Below are 18,182 nucleotides of genomic sequence, written 5' to 3' on the forward strand. Positions count from 1 at the left end.
GTTCCTTTGGGTGTAATCTTATGGTCCTTGAGATATTTCTTCTCTTTTAATCTAGGTGTGTATTACTATAAACTACCCTCTTGGATACTGTTTTTGTACATCCTATATGTTTGGGTATATTGTGTTTCCATTTTTAATCTCTGGAGATGTTTTCTAATTTCTCTTTTGATTTCTTCTTTGATCCAGTGGTTGTTCAAGATTGTGTTGTTTAATTTCCATGTGTTTGTGAATTTTTCATTTTTATTCCATTATTTATTCATAGTTTTTTTCCCCACTGTGGTTAGAAAAGATACTTGAAATGATTTTAATTTTAAACACATTAAGATTTGTTTTGTGACCTAGAATGTGATCTGTCCTGAAGAAGAATGCTTTTGAAGAATGTCTTATTTTACTGCTCTTGAGTGGAATGCTCCATAGATATCTCAAGTCCATTTGCATTCAAATAATCCAAGCCCTCTGTTTCTTTACTGAGTTTACTTATCTTTACTGAGTCTTCGTTACATATTTTTTGTCTGAATGATCTATCCATTATTGTAAATGGAATATTAACGTCTCCTTCTATTCTTGTTTGCCATCTATTTCTCCCTTCAGATCTTTCAGTGTTTGGTTTATATATTCAAGTGAGCCATTATTGGATGCATATATGTATTTGTAAGTGTTATAGCCTATTGAATTGATTCTTTCATCATTTTGTAATGACCTTCTTTGTGTCTTGGGGCAGCTTTCTATTAGTCTTTTTTGTCTAATATAGCCACCTCTGATCTCTTTTGGTTACCATTTTCTTGAAATATCTTTTTCTCTCCCTTCACTTTCAGCCTGTGTGTGTCCTTGTATCTAAAGTTGATCTTTTATTAATAGCATGTAATTGCATATTGTTAGCATGTAATTACATCTTATTTTTTCATTCATTCTCCAACCTATGTTTTTTGAGTGTAATTTATTTATATTTAAAGTAGTTCTTGATTGTTAATGACTTTGTATTGCCATTTTATTGTTTTTGTCGCTTTTGTAGTCCTAAGTTTTCTGCTTAGAAATCCATTGTAGTCTTACTGAAGTTCTTTTGTGTGAAATAAGTTACTTTTGCTGCTTTCAAAATTGTTTCTTTGTCTTTGACCTTTGACAATTTAAGTGTATGTCTCAGTGTAGATCTTTTTGAGTTCAATCTATTTGGACTTCTTTGGGATCCATAAGTTTGTATGTCCACTTCCTTCCTCAGTTTTGGGAATTTTACAGCCATTATTTCTTTAAAAATGCTTTCTGTCCTTTTCTTATTCTCTTCTTCTGAAATAACTATCTGGCATATATTTGCCTGATGGCATCCCATATGTCCTGTAGACTTTTTTTCACTCTTTTTCATTCTTCTTTTCTTTTTGTTGTTCTACATGGTAGTTTCAAGTTCCTGCCTTTGAGATCACTGATTATTTTTCCTCTGCTTGATCATGTGTGCTACTAAAGAGCTCTCTGTTAAATTCTTCAGTCATTGTGCTCTTCAGCTCCAAAATTTCTATTTGGTTCTTTTATATTTTCTGTCTCTTGTTGACCTTCTCAGTTTGTATATGTATTCTTTTGCTGATTTTATTTAGTTGTCTATTTGTGTTCTCTTGTAACTCACTGAGGTTAAGATTACAATTTTGATTTTTTGCCATATAAAAACTTTTATGGCTGAGTAATATTCCATGGTGTATATTACTCAGCTGTTAAAAAGAATTCATTTGAACCACTCCTAATGAGATGGATGAAACTGGAGCCCCTTATACAGAGTGAAGTAAGCCAGAAAGATAAAGAACATTACAGCATACTAACACATATATATGGAATTTAGAAAGATGGTAACGATAACCCTATACACAAAACAGAAAAAGAGACACAGAAATACAGAACAGACTTTTGAACTCTGTGGGAGAATGTGAGGGTGGGATATTTCAAAAGAACAGCATGTATACTATCTATGGTGAAACAGATCACCAGCCCAGGTGGGATGCATGAGACAACTGCTCGGGCCTGGTGCACTGGGAAAGACCCAGAGGAATCGGGTGGAGAAGGAGTTGGGAGGGGGGATCGGGATGGGGAATACGTGTAAATCTATGGCTGATTCATATCAATGTATGACAAAACCCACTGAAATGTTGTGAAGTAATTAGCCTCCAACTAATAAAAAAAAAAAAACTTTTATGACAAATCTGTATGTTTAATCGTATAAGAAATATTAGCTGAAAATCATCATAATTGCTGATCCATATATTTATCATACCAACTTTACCAGAACTAGGTAATTGTTAAAATGATAATGATTCACATTCTGATTTTGTTTATCATTTTAATGGGGATATATTTTGGTGCTTCAACATAAATCAAGGTCTTAGCTGTTGGACTGACACAGAAATATATTCTATATTAAGACAATAATGTCTAGAATAAATCTGTAATTCTGATTTTTCAGAGTTTTATCAAGAGAAGAAATTGAAATCTATTAAATGAACTTCAAACATTTATTGAGTAATCATTTTTCTCTTCTTATTGATGTAAGAATATTTTCCTAAACTCCAGACATTATAATCTCCTTGGAATTAAGCCATAATGTGTAGGTTTCAATAGTGTTTCTGTATTTAATTGAAAGTTTTCTTCATATTGGTAGATCAAGACATGGATGAACTCTCAGATGAGAAATTTTCACTTGAAGATCTAGTAAGAACTAAAGAATACAAGGATAAAACTCAACTAAGTGGAGTTTACCAGCCTCAGATATGGAGAAGTATGAGTTACATTGATATACATATTTTAAAAGTTATAATAAAATACTTGACAGTTTAAAATTACATTTTAATGTGCACCAACTTTATGTTAGTTGAACTTTGATATTTTAAAACATAATTTACCAGAAATTGAAGTTCTACAGAACTAGTAAATGCTGTAATGCTACTAGCACCCCTCTTTTCTTGGAGTATTTAATATTCTAATTATTATACTTTATTTCTTTAATTTGTTGAGCAAGAAACACTGTCTTTCTCTTTCTTTGGAATAGTGTTTCATAGAGAACAAATTTAGGAGACATTTTTCTAGGAAACTTATGGAATTGTTGCAGTTATTTCATTTTTAACAGCATGACATTTACCCAGCATTTACATTTCAGTTCTTATCAAGCATTCAGTTCAGTTCAGTTCAGTCGCTCAGTCGTGTCCGACTCTTTGCGATTATTATCTGCTAAAACATATTTGTTGTTATCCAGTAGAGCTATTCTTAATATTGTTACATAGTTTCAAGAAGGGAAGAGAAACATTTGTTTTTTATCTATTGGACATTACTCTTGATATTTTATATTTTCTACTATAATTCTTTAGTAGTGTATTTTTTGGTGTATGTTTTAAGTCAATTTATCTATTTTTTTATGTTCACTTCAAAAATGGATTTCTAAAAAAATGGACATTATTAGAAAGATTGTTGTTCAGTCAGCAAGTTGTGTCCAACCATATGCGACCCCATGAACTGCAGCACACCAGGCTCCTCTGTCCTTCACTATCTCCCTGAGTTTGCTCAAACTCATGTCCATTAGAAAGACTGGAAATTTTTTATTTGGATTTTTGACTTAGTATAACAGAAAATTTGATTTATATTTGTGCTTCTTAAGAATCAAATAAAACCTAGGTCCACAATTTATTTGATGGAAGTTGTTGGTTCATGTATTGCTGAAGCCTAGCCTGAAGGATTTTGAGCATAACCTTACTACCATCTGAAATGAGGGCAATTGTACAGTAGTTTGAACATTTCTTGGCATTGCCCTTCTTTGGGATTGGAATGAAAGCTGACCTTTTCCAGTCCTGTGGCCACTGCTGAGTTTTCCAAATTTCCTGGCATATTGAGTGCAACACTTGATCAGCATCATCTTTTAGGACTTCAATAGCTCAGCATTATTATCTCATAATAATGCTTCCTAAGGCCCACTTGACTTCACACTCCAGGATGTCTGGCTCTAATTGAGTGACCACACCATCATGGTTGTCAAGGTCATTAAGACCTTTTTTGTAAAGTTATTCTGTGTATTCTTGCCACCTCTTCTTAATCTCTTCTACTTTTATTAGAAGAATTTCTAACAATTCCATCTCTAAGAATTTTCCACAGTTTCATTTTTATTTACTTTTGTTAGGTCCTTACTGTTTCAGTCCTTTATGATGTCCATCCTTGCATGAAATGTTCCCTTTATACGTTCAGCTTTCTTGAGATCTCTAGTCTTTCCCATTCTGTTGTTTTCCCTCTATTTGTCTGCATTGTTCATTTAAAAAACTTCTTATCCCTCCTCACTATTCTCTGGAATTCTTCATTCAGTTGGGTATATCTTTCCCTTTCTCCCTTGCCTTTCACTTATCTTCTTTCCTCAGCTATTTGTATATCCTCTTAAAACAAGCATTTTGCCTTCTTGCATTTCTTTTTCTTTGGGATGGTTTTAGTCATTTGTACAGGATTGTCTCTTGTACAGTGTCACAATTCTCCATCCATAGTTGTTCTCTCTGTCTACCAGATCTAATCCCTTAAATCTATTTGACACTTCCACTGTATAGTCATAAGGGATTTGATTTAGGCCATACCTGAATAGCCTAGTGATTTTCCCTACTTTCTTCAATTTAAGCCTGAATTTTGCAATAAGGAGCTGATAATCTGAGCCTTAGTCAGCTCCTGGTCTTGTTTTTGCTGACTGTATAGAGCTTCTCCATATTTGGCTGCAAAGAATATAATCAGTCTGATTTGGGTATTGACCATTTAGTGATGTCTATATATAGAGTCATCTCTTGTGTTGTTGGAAAGGAGTGTTTGGTATAATCAGTGTGTTCTCTTGGCAAAATTCTGTTAGCCTTTGCCCTGCTTCATTTTGTACTCCAAGGCCAAACTTGCCCTTTATTCCAGGTATCTCTTGACTTCCTCCTTTTGCATTTCAATCCCCACTAATGAAAAGGATATCTTGTTTTGGTATTAGCTGTAGAAGGTCTTGTAGGTCTTGAACTGGTCAACTTTAGCTTCTTCAGCATTAGTGGTTGGGACATAATCTTGGATTACTGTGATGTTGAATATCTTCCTTGGAAACGAACTGAGATCATTCTGTCATTTTTGAGTTTGCACCCAAGTACTGCATTTAAGATTCTCTTGTTAACGATGAGGACTACTCCATTTCTTCTAAGGGATTCTTGCCCACAGTAGTAGATATAATTCTCCTATTCTCTTCCATTTTAGCTCACTAAATCAAACAACATCTTTGATTCCTAAGCTGTTGATGTGCACTCCTGCCATCTCCTGCTTGACCAGGTCCAATTTACTTTGATTCATGGACCTAACATTCCAGATTGCTATGCAGTATTGTCCTTTACAGCACTGGACTTTATTTTACCACCCAACATATCCACAACTGGGCATCATTTCCACTTTGGCCCAGACACTTCATTCTTTCTGGAACTATTAGTAATTGCCTTAAGTTCTTCCCTAGTATCATATTGGACACCTTCCAACCTGGGGGACTCATCTTCTGTCATATATTTTTGCCTTTTCATATTGTTCATGGCTTTCTCGCAGCAAGAATACTAGTGTGGTTTGCCATTCCCTCCTCCAGTAGACCACACATTTTGTCAGAACTCTTCACTGTGACTTGTCCATCTTGAGTGGCCCTGCATAGCCTAGCTCATAGCTTCACTGAGTTATGCGAGCCTCTTTGCCACAAGGGTGTGAGCCGTGAAGGGGAACTGTAAGGTAACATCTCTCTAATTAACTTTATGTAGTATAATTTTACCCTCACAAAATATTAGTTATGCATCAGCTAATCTGGCAATCTCTTATTCTTACAGTTAAAAGGGAAACAACCACAGAACATGCAGATATAACAGAGAATCTTCCAGAAATCAATCCATCAATTGATGACTTAATATTTCAATTAGATTTAAACAAAGTAATAGGTAAGTAGAGATTTATAATGTTTGGGTACAATAGAGAACACACTCTAAGAGTTAAAGCATTTCCACTGTATTGTACAGTTACTAAAATAAGAAATTCAAACATAAGGTAACCTTTCTCAGTTTAATAAACAGTCGGGCTTCTGTATCCATGGGTTTCACATCTACAGATTCAGCTGACCACAGACCAGAAATATTCAGAAGAAAATTTTTCAGAAAGTTCCAAAAAACAATGGTTAATGCATGGCAGTGGTTTAGATAGCGTTTACAACTATTTATATAGCATTTTCATTGTATTATGTATTATAAGTAATCTAGAAATGATTTAAAGTATATAGAAGAGTGTTCATAGGTTACAGGAAAATATTGCAGCATTTTATTCAAGAGACTTGAGCATCTTCAGGATTTGGTATCCACAGGGGATTCTGAGAACCCTCCCCTGTGAATACCAAGGGAAAGCTGTAATAATTTTATTCTTTTATTAAACAGTCTATATATCAATTTAATATGTATCTTTAAAAGAATTCATCATCTGCTTATTACTTCACCAAACAAACATTAATTAGGTAATGCTTAAGAGTTTACCTGCTTATGAAAAAAAAAAAAGGTTTTTCTCTACATTGTGAATTTTCATGATATAAACTAGACGCTATATGATCAGTTCTTTAGAAAACACAGTTTTTGTTACTTATCATCTGTTGTGATAACAAGGCAATGAAAAATAGAACTATCACCAGATAGGCAATATGTCTACTTTGTGACCTTTGTATCACAAAGTTGACAAAAGTCTAATAGTTAAAAAACCTATGCTAGGAAAAGCCCTGGTGACCTAGTGCTTAGGATTCTGGACTTTAACTGTCACGGGGCAGGTTCAGTCCCTGGTCAGAGAACTGAGATCCCACAAGTTCTGTGGCACAGCCAAAAACAAAACCTATGCTAAAGCTCGTGTGACCAAGTGACTAAGTACTTAACTAATTTCTAATAAGATACTTTTAAGTGTAACATTGGCAGCTTCCAAGCAGCCATTTTAAGGCAGATGTCAGAAAAATGATAGACTAGGAGGCCCCAAGCTTTTAATCTCTGAAACAATGAAAAAGGGTGAGGAGAGCGAAAGGCAGAAAACCATTAGAACTAACTTTGTCAGAACTTTAGGAAACAATAAAATATTTACAGCAACCAAGAGGATTCCCCAGTTAAGAAAAAGTCATCTTCAAAATGGTCAGAAAATTTTGTAGAAATATGAAGGAGTGCCCAGCACAAAACCAACCAAAAGAATAGGAGAGCTTCTAGGGTTAGCAAGATTACCATTAGACCTGCTCTATAACATTCAGAAAACTAAGATCATGGCATCTGGTCCCATCACCTCATGGGAAATAGATGGGGAGACAGTGGAAACAGTGTCAGCCTTTATTTTTGGGGGCTCCAAAATCACTGCAGATGGTGATTGCAGCCATGAAATTAAAAGACGCTTACTCCTTGGAAGGAAAGTTATGACCAACCTAGATAGCATATTAAAAAGCAGAGACATTACTTTGCCAGCAAAGGTCCATCTAGTCAAGGCTATGGTTTTTCCAGTGGTTATGTATCGATGTGAGAGCTGGACTGTGAAGAAAGCTGAGCGCCGAAAAAGTGATGCTTTTGAACTGTGGTGTTGGAGAAGACTCTTGAGAGTCCCTTGGACTGCAAGGAGATCTAACCAGTCCACCCTAAAGGAGATCAGTCCTGGGTGTTCATTGGAAGGACTGACGCTGAAGCTGAAACTCCAATACTTTGGCCACCTCATGCAAAGAGTTGACTCATTGGAAAAGACTCTGATGCTGGGAGGGATTGGGGGCAGGAGGAGAAGAGGACGACAGAGGATGAGATGGCTGGAGGGCATCACCGACTCGATGGGCATGAGTTTGAGTAAACTCTGGGAGTTTGTGATGGACAGGGAGGCCTGGCGTGCTGCGATTCATGGGGTCGCAAAGAGTCAGACACGACTGAGACTGAGCGACTGAACTGAACTGAATAGAAAATGCTAAGGGGAATCCTTGAGGTTGATGTGAAACAATGTTATACAGTAACTTGAAGCTATATGAAGAAATGAAGATTTGCAGTGTAAATAGTTCAGTTCAGTTCAGTTGCTCAGTCGTGTCCGACCCTTTGTGACCCCATGAATCACAGCACAGCAGGCCTCCCTGTCCATCACCAACTCCCGGAGTTTACTCAAACTCATGTCCATCGAGTCAGTGATGCCATCCAGCCATCTCATCTTCTGTCGTCGCCTTCTCCTCCTGCCCCCAATCCCTCCCAGCATCAGGGTCTTTTCAGATGAGTCAACTCTTCGCATGAAGTGGCCAAAGTACTGGAGTTTCAGCTTCAGCATATCCTTCCAATGAACACCCAGGACTAATCTCCTTTAGGATGGACTGGTTGGATCTCCTTGCAGTCCAAGGGACTCTCAAGAGTCTTCTCCAACACCATAGTTCAAAAGCATCAATTTTTCAGCACTCAGCTTTCTTCACAGTCCAACTCTCACATCGATACATGACTACTGGAAAAACCATAGCCTTGACTAGATGGACCTTTGTTGGCAATGTCTCTGTTTTTTAATATGCTATATATGCTTTATATGATAAGTACATCTCAAATATAAAAGCCAGTATTATTGTAGTTTTAGTTTGTAGCTCTACTTTTAATTTCATATAATAGTTTTAGGAAAAATATATAAAAGTAATGATATATCTGTATTATTGGGCACACAGTGTATAAAGATATGCTTCATAACATCAGTATCAAAAAGGATTGAGCCATATAGGAAGGAGTACAGCTTTTGGATGTTTTTGAAGTTAAGTTGGCATCAATTTAAATTAGATTTTTATAACTTTAAGATGTTATGCATAATTCTCTTAGTAACCAAAAAGAAAATATGTATAGAATATGCACAAAGGAAATGAGAAAAAAAACAAAACTAGTCCCTTAAACTATCAGTTGAACGTGAAAGAAGGCAGTATTAGAGGAAATGAGGAATAAAAAAATGTAAGAAATACAGAGAACAAATAGAAACATGGCAGAAGTAAGTTCTTTCCTTTTCATTAATTACCATAAATGTAAATGATTAAGCTTTCTAAACAAAAGACAAGATTGACAAAATGGAAAAGAATTATCCAACTATATGCAGTCCATAAGAGACTCACATTATACCAACAAAATTAACAAAACTTTAACTAGACTGATGAATAATAAAGAAAGAAGACTCAAGCTATTAAATCAGACTAGAAATTGGGAATATTACTACCAACTTTACAGGAATAAAAAGCATTATAGGAAAACATTGCCACATTATTGAATTAAGAAAAAAATCATTAAACTTCAATAAAATTTTGCTCATAATATATCTTTTGACACTTATCTTTTAGAAAATACAAATAAATTTCAGCAATTTACTAGTAACATATTTCCCTCAATATTAGGAATGAGACATATATGTTTGTTATCACTATTTCTACTCATTTTTGTACTGGCAACCACAGATATTACAAAAAATTAATAATGCAAGTTGTAAGGATTTAAAGAAATCTCATAAATTTCAGGCAATGTAAGGAGGTATGTAATCTAAAAGAATCTGTAGTTTACAGATAAACTCTTGTATCAACTGTATTTATTAAAATTACTGACTATAGAATAAAACTGTAGAAAACTCAATACTATTTCTATATACCAAGAACAAAAAATTGAAAATGAACATTTTTTAGGGATGATGAAATTTGTTTTAGTACTAAACAAATACAATATCTAGGAATAATTATTTTTTAAAGATTTGCAAAACTTCTTACCAGTTTAACATGTAAAAAACTTGGAAGTCCTCATTCCCAGACTCCAAACCAAAAAAAAGCTAAAGAATCTTGAAGTCAACAACCCTTCTCAGTTCCTTCAAAGAATTGAGGTTAAAGAGCAAATTTCCCCTCTCAAACTGAGGAGATAGATGGATACTGGAAATTACATATTTTTAGAAACAAACTAACACTGGAGCCAGCAACTAGTAGGAAAACTTAAAAAGTAATTCAATAATTGTTGGAAACTGGACATGAACTAGGTTGAGCAATAAAAAAGTTCTCAATACAACCTTGGATATACCATGCACTTTCAGGTACCTTGGGTAAATATCAGAAATAAAATCTACTCATTCATTCAGCAAAGGGGAGAAAAGTGAACATCTAAAATTGCATTCTTCTTAACACAGGCCTACCTTTAAGAAAAACTACTTTACTGGAACCTGACAGATGTTCAGAAAAAAAAAAAAAAAAAGCCAGAATCTAACCTCTTGAACTTTCAGCATCAAGGAAGGGAGATATTCAAGTCTAGTCCTCTTTAGCCTTTCCATTTTATCTAATTCAGTAAACATGCTGAAAAGCAATTGTGAAAGTCACAGCCCAGAAGAAAGTGTAAATAAAAGACTGAGAACTAATCATAGGTTTATAGAATGCTTTCCCTCTCTCTCATACCTTACAGCTACTTTACTAAGACCCCTGGATAATAACAGAGTTACCAATGGAAATACCGCAGTGCTCAGGGCCGGTTAAAGTATTCCTTAGGGAAAACCAAAGATCACAGGGGAGACCACAAAAGGAAAATAAAAGAAATTTTAACCTGTGACACCTGCTACATTAAAACAGAAATATAGCTGAACTCCTCTCCAGATGAACGTAAAACATCATAGTAAAAACCTATATACTTCAGTTATTTTACCTGATACATCATGTCTAGCTTTAAAATAGTATATGGCATGCTAAAAGAGCAAAACATGCAAGCTGGACACAAAGCAATCATCAAGACCAGATGCAGATATAGCAGAAATTTTGGAATTATCAAACTGGGAATTTAAATTAACTATGACTAATATAATAAGGGCCCTTGCAAAAATGTAGACTATAGTGTGTTTAACATTTATGATATGTTGATACATTTGTACATTACAATATGATGACCACCCCAGTGTTAGCTAACACTTCCATCATGTCATATAATTTTCATTTTTTGGTAAGAACACTGTCTAGTCTCTTATAAAATTAATTGTGGTGATGGTCATATAACTCTGAATATATTTTTTAAAACATTGAAATGAACACTTTAAATGGGCAAATTGTATAATATGTATTTTTTAAAACTTGACATTCAATGAATGTCAAGAAGAATAGAATAAAAAAGGATTTAAAAAGTGGGAGGATATGATAAAAGAGAAAACTCTGACTTTTCTAGATTATACATTTCTGTAGCATATGTCTTTTAATTGATAGTACTTAACCTAACCTTCCCTCAAATGCTATCCTCATTGCCTCTTACTTATCTAAGGAATTTTTGCTTCCTTAATGCAAATGAGCAAGTCCTTGTTACGTATACCATTTGGAGAGAGAACCAGAGAAACTAAAATGTATTTGCTAATACTCCCCAGTTTCATTTTGCTATACATCTTATTACTTTCACAAAATGTTGTTAATTATGGAAAACTTGTTCTGCCTAACCAGGCACACTGTTTTTGTATTTTGGCGGTGGTACTGCAGCAGGTAACCACCTCTCCACAAATAGCACAACCTTTTTAATACTTACTGGCTCATACATTTCTCCAAAGAAAGACTTGCATCTGGGCATCTTAGTCATAACAGGTTTCTAACTTCAGGTACACACTCTGCTAGAAACCAATTAGCCACAATATTTTAAATCCAGTAGTTCATTATTTGTAATTATTCCTTTCAATATAAACTCTCCTTTAATAATGTTAATGTATTTTTCTCATAATTGGACCTAGTTGCAGTTTAAATCAAGCAAAAATTTCAAATGACATAAAACTCAAAAGAGACCCAGTCTCAATCCAGGTACTTCTACAAGTTTAACCATTTCTTCCTCCAGGCTACCAGGTCTACATGCTAAAGGGACCTAGGAGAGCATGTTTTTTCAGTCTACAACATACTCTGATATTCTTTTACATCACTGATGCCTACTTTGCTTACACTTAAGTAACATAAAAGGGGCATTAAAATATTCCTGGAAAATCCAAGAATTTCTGCCCCATAGTAAATTTCCATGGAGACCCTAGTTTGTAACATAGCCTGAGGAAAAAAATGTTGTGTTCCATATCACTAGTATATATCCCTATAGTATGATTTTGATTTTAATTTAAACTTAACAGTTGATTATCATCATAACCTCTCCAGGATATTTTAATTTAGTTCAAGAGGTAGACTGTATGGAAAAAGCACTGGTTAAAGGCATAAGGCTGTGCATCAGGTTTTTCATTATCTGGATAAACAGTCTAGGTCAAATTGTTAATGTCTCTAAGTCTCAATATATGGAGACTTAATGATTGCTAACAGCCATTCTAATTCTAAGGTTTAATGATTCTGCAACCAAAATATTCCATTATAATGCATATTAATAACTAGGCTAATTAAGATAATACCACACATGAACACCCACACATACAAAGAGAAACATTCATATGTTAGGGTTACTTTACAAAGTGTTTTGGTATGTTTATTTCCACAGAAATTGATCTAGAACACTTGAAAGATACTGTCGGGAGACATATACAGATAGTGGAAAATAAGACCCTAGCCAAGTTTCCCCCTGGTAAGTCTAATCTTTCCAAGTCTGATCTTTATAGTTTCTTTACCTTTTTTGGAGTTTGAGTATGAATTTTTAATGATAAGAGTACTTGTATGTTGTTATTATATAGGTAAAATCTTCATGAATATCCTCATAATTAGTTTTACTATGGTATTTACTAGAAATCTAAAAGCTAGATATGATTTTTCAAAAGGATCCATTTAAAAATTAAACCATAAAATGAAATGCTATAATGAACTTGGAATATACTTGATGCATCTTGGCTTCCCTGGTAGCTCAGATAGTAAAGCATCTGCCTGCAACGCAGGAGACCCAGGTTCAATCCCTCAGTTGGGAAGATTCCCTGGAGAAGAAAATGGCAACCCACTCCAGTATTCCTGCCTGGAAGATTCCATGGACGGAGGAGCCTGGTAGGCTACAGTCCATGGGATTGCAGAGTCAGACACGACTGAGCCACTTCACTTCAAGTGTATTTAATTCTATTCTAATATCTTTTTCTAGTTTAGATAGAAAAGGAGCAAGTCTTCCTGATGAATATGATAATAACAAGGTGAATTTAACACAGAGTTAATTCATTTGGTTACCATTTCTCTCTATTTGATGGAACTATCAGGCATATTAGCCTTCTCATCTGTGATAGAGTCATTAGTTGTGTTATGTAGTTCAGAGATTATCCTACAGCCTTTATTCTTATAAAAGTGATAGACACACTGCCCTTTGATTTTGGGGGAAGAACTGATACTGAAACTGAAACTCCAATACTTGGGCCACCTGATGCAAAGAAAGAATTGACTCATTGGAAAAGACCCTGATGCTGGGAAAGATTGAAGGCAGGGGGAGAAGGGGACGACAGAGGATGAGATGGTTGGAGGGCATCACCGACTTGATGGACGTGAGTTTGAGCAGCTCCAGGAGTTGGTGATGGACAGAGAGACCTAGCATGCCGCAGTCCATGGAGTCACAAAGAGTCGGACACAACTGAGTGACTGAATGAACTGACTGATAACGTCAAAAGAGATAGACCATATAACAGATATAAAAAAGACAGCACTGCTAAAACCACTATATCCAATAATTTTTCCCTTGAGGAGCAGTAGTTGTGCCTTCAAACTGCAAAGGAATACTTGGGTAAAATGTTTCAGCTAGATAGCTAAGAATATAAGCAAGAAAATAATAATAACATGCCTTGAAAAAGGAAGTCAGTATTCAGAGATGCTATATTGCATATCTGAAATACTCAGTTTTCAGCATAAAATTATGGGTCATGCAAAAAAAAATCAGTAAAATGTGACATATAACAAGGAAAAATGCATACAACAAAAACTGCTTGTGAGGATCCAAGCTATTGTACTTAAATAACGAAACTAAAAAGAAATTATTATATATATGTTCAAAGAACTAAGTGTAAACATTATTAAGAAGGGAAGGAAGATCTCATGACAGTTCTTTATCAAATAGGGAATATATATGAAGAGAAATATATCATTTTGAAAAGGAACACATAGAAATTGGGGTTGAAAGTATAACTGAAATTTTAAAAAATCAATAGAGATGTTTAGTATTTTTACACTATCAAAAGAATGAGCAAATTTAAAGTATGGAAATATAGCATGGGCAGCAGAGGGATTAAAGAGCAGAAAATGTCATTTTAAATAATGACAAAAAAATATTATAAATAAAATGGTTAAAATAATAAACGCTATACATACATCCTTTGTCTTCTCTTGGTATAGCACAAAATTATGTAAATAATTTAAAAGCAATTTTAATAAATTCATTTTTACATGCTTCATATATAAAACTGGGAAAAGATAGTAAGGATTACATTATAAAAAGAACTATATATGTAGAATATGAAAAAAATTTCTACATCTTCCTGGAATTTCATCTGTTTAGTATAAATCTAAAGTAGACTATAAAATTGACTGTGATTGTTACACAGCTCTATGAATATACTAATAAGCATAGCATGAATATTTAAAATAGATGATGTTACATTAAAAAAAAAAAACAGCTCAACAAACTTCCAAGCAGAGTAGGGTTTAAAAAACAAAAACAGAAAACTTAAAAGCAGTGGGAGAACATTGTGAAGGAAGAAAATTGTGGCTCTTAATAGATTAGGTTTCTCTGCTCTATATCATTTATTGCCTCCCTGCTCACCTAAGGATCCTTTGTTTTCTCAAATCAAGTGAATCAGTTCTTCTACTTTTATCTTTGGAGAAAGACCAGAAAAGAGAGCTAAAGTATGTCTGCTAATGTTCTCCAGTTCTGTGTTGCTATAGTACACATTACTTTCACAAATGCCGTAACTTAGTTACTAAAACTTGTTCTGCCCAATCCAGCATGTCTTCAGTTTTAGTAATGATGTCCCATGGCCTTCACCTCTGTTTAGATTGCAATGGTGATAAATTTGTGCTGCCTCAGTAATAGTGCACACTTGAAATATTCATGGGCTCAGCCAGTTCTCCAAAGCAAGACTTATAATGTATAAGTCTGGATGTAACAAGTTCAAGCTTCACTTACTTGCTATATTAGAACCAAATTTTGCCCACCCAATACTTTACCTAACAGGTTGACCAAGAGTCACCAATTCTGATTATTCCTTTTGCAATATAAAATCTTTTAAATAACTTTTTTTTCTGATACCGAACATAGATCATCATTTCTGAATCCAGCAAAAAGTAAAAACCATGTAAAGACTCAAATGGAAAGGGATGCAGTACCAGCGCTCACATTCCTGCAAATGACCCATTTCCTCCTCCTCAGGGGAGAAGGTCTATGTGCTAAGAAAACCTGGGAGAGTATTTTATCTCTGTCCACAAATTACTTGTTTTTCTTTCCCATCACTGATGCTTACTTGACTTAGCTATATAACCTTTTAAAAAAGAAAATATTCCTGGACAGAATTTCTGCCTCACAGTAACTTCCTGTGACTATGATGCCTATCATTTGCATCTTGACCCTGGGGAAAAATATTATGTTCTACATCACCAGGTATATCCTTACCATGTGAATGTGTTCTTAATGTGCACACTATTTATTAAGATTAACTCTCTAGGATGACTTTTGTTTGCAAAAAGGTTGTATTTTATGGAAAAAGCTCTGGTTAAAGAACTATGAAGTATCAATTTATGGGTCAGCTTTGTTGTTCCCTAGATATGTGGCCTTGGTCAAAATTATTTCTCTGTGTGTTAGTCACTTGGTCGTGTCCGATTGTTTGCGATCCCCATGGACTGTAGCCCAGTAGGCTTCTCCATCCATGGACTTCTCCAGGCAAGAATACTGGAATGGGTTGCCATTCCCTTCTCCAGGGTATCTTCCCAACCCAGGGATCAAACCTGGATCTCCTGCATTGCAGGCAGAAAGCCTCAATATAACGAGGCTTATGTGATTGCTTACAGCCCTTCCAATTCTAAGGTCCTGTGATACTACAATCCAGACATTTCATTTTAATTCTGTTCTATAATATTAAAACAATAATTAAAGAAGTACTACACACATAGAGAAACACATGTTAATATATACCTTACAAAAGTGTTTTGAAACTGTTTATAGAGACTCATACAGAGCAGTATGCAGAAGCTACTGGAAGAAGTATTCTAAAGGGCAAAATCAAGACAAAATCCAAGAGCCATCTTGGTAAGAAGAGTATTTCAAGTCTATTTCTGCTTTATTTATCTTCTCTGGAGTTTAAATTTGTGTCTAAACGAGTATAGTACCTATATTCTATTATTACAGGCCGCAATGTTTTCATCAATTCATCAGGCGAGTGTATGCTGCTCGGTTCTGTCTCATCACAAAGTTTTGGGGTGACAGACATTAAAGCCCTCGGCATGTCCCAGCTCTCGGGTCTTGGACAGACCCTGTTCTAACTCTCAGGTCTCGAACAGACCGTGTTACAGCTCTTAGACAAATCAGTGTTACAGCTCTACTTTATTTAGATAATAGCAGGAAAATCCATCTTCCAGGCATGAGGGCATGTCGACCCAAAGACGCGAAGAGAAGAGCACCCCAGCGTGCGGGGGAGAGAGAGAGAGCCCTTTGGCTCCTCTTTTTATATGTTTTTTTCTTCCCCCTGGGCCTGCCCTATGCAAATTGGGCTTAGCCAGGAGTGCTGTTCTACCTGAAGTCCTCACACAGGTCCTCGGACCTTGCTTTGACCTTTCTTTGTTCTTTTTTTGCAGGCTTTTTCCTTCCTTGTCTTTTCTGTGCATTAGCCACTCAGTCGTGTCCGACTCTTTGCGACCCCATGGACTGTAGCCCACCAGGCTCCTTTGTCTGTGGGATTCTCCAGGCAAGAATACTGAAGTGGGTTGTCCTTTTAGCTACCGCCAATTTGGACTCCTGTTTTCTATTCTAACTACCTGACACTCCTATTATTAGTGGAATTCCAGCAGTTACTAACAGTAGAAAATTAGCTACACAGTATAAGTTTTAGAACTCATTCACTTAAAACTTATCCTTAGAAATTCAATGCTATGGTAAGTTTGGAATATACTTGCCAGAAGCATTTGAAATGTTATTCTATTCACTTTCTTTTTGAGGCTAGAAAGATAGCTGCTTTGTATTTGCATAAGCAGAAAAGCTAGTTTTATCAATGGAATTAAAATGGAGATTTCACTGCTTACTGATTCCCTCTAGTAATTAAAATACCAGGCACAGTTTCAGTAACTCTGGTGAAATAGAGATCTTTAATCTTGTTGTGTAGCTCGTAGTTTACACTGCTGCCCCTTGTCTTGGTGTAATGGTATTTGACACACTGCTCCTTGATCTTTGGTGTGATATTAAGGGAGGCAGAGAGCTTGACAGAAAAGTAAAGGAAAAGATACTCAAAAGGAAGAGCAGCTGTCATCAAAGGTAACTCTTTGCCCAAGTCTGTGCTTCCAGAGGAGCAACATTAGAAGCTTCATGCTGTAGAGAAGACTTCTCAATAACAGAATATATGCTTCCCTGGTAACTCAGATGGTAAATAATCTGCCTGCAATGCAGAAAACCCAGGCTTGATCCCTGGGTTGGAAAGATCCCCTGGAGAAGGGAATGGCTACCCACCAGTATTCTTGTCTAGGAAATCCTATGGACACAGGAGCCTGGTGGGCTAAAGTCCATGGGGTCACAAAGAGTCAGATACGACTGAGTGACTAACACTTTCACACTTTCACACATTCCAGCCAAGTCACTAAACAAATAATGAGGAAAACAGCAACAGCAAGCCTCCAAAGAGGAGGGGAACTCAGTATCTAGATTTCTTATATTATCTAGAATGCCCAGTATTTATCCCCCAAAATTTGAGACAGGCAAAGAAACAAAGTTTGAATCACATACTAGGAACTTCAGGAAAAGTCAGTGTAAAAAATAAATTAAGCAGTGAGAAAGTATTGTGAAGGAGGAAAATTGTGATTCTTACTAGGTTACAGATTCCTCTAGCACATACACTTTTTTCCCTCATCCTTAATTCTGCTATTAGATGCTCTTCTTAATGCTTCCTTGCTTATATAGGCATCAACTGTACTTGTCATTCTTACCTACACCAGGTGGAGAAAAATCAGAGAGCTTTAGTTATATCTCCTCTGTAGGATCTTTAATACTTTATCCTGCTCTCAGCCATTACAACAAAGTATTAATAGTAAGATCCCCCTTATGGCGTCA

General features: G+C 35.5%; 1 protein-coding gene across 1 annotated transcript in view; it reads left to right on the forward strand.

The window, feature by feature from the left end:
• LOC122448351 (coiled-coil domain-containing protein 7-like) overlaps positions 1-18,182 on the forward strand; it is a 171,022-nt gene that overhangs the window by 115,927 nt on the left and 36,913 nt on the right. Inside the window, exons 18-21 of the mRNA XM_043479596.1 lie at positions 2,636-2,752; positions 5,826-5,933; positions 12,456-12,539; positions 16,092-16,175. Coding sequence (XP_043335531.1) covers positions 2,636-2,752; positions 5,826-5,933; positions 12,456-12,539; positions 16,092-16,175 — 393 coding nt within the window. The remainder of the gene's footprint in view (positions 1-2,635; positions 2,753-5,825; positions 5,934-12,455; positions 12,540-16,091; positions 16,176-18,182) is intronic.

The sequence above is a fragment of the Cervus canadensis genome, chromosome 10, assembly GCF_019320065.1.
Source record: "Cervus canadensis isolate Bull #8, Minnesota chromosome 10, ASM1932006v1, whole genome shotgun sequence".
Taxonomy (NCBI): domain Eukaryota; kingdom Metazoa; phylum Chordata; class Mammalia; order Artiodactyla; family Cervidae; genus Cervus; species Cervus canadensis.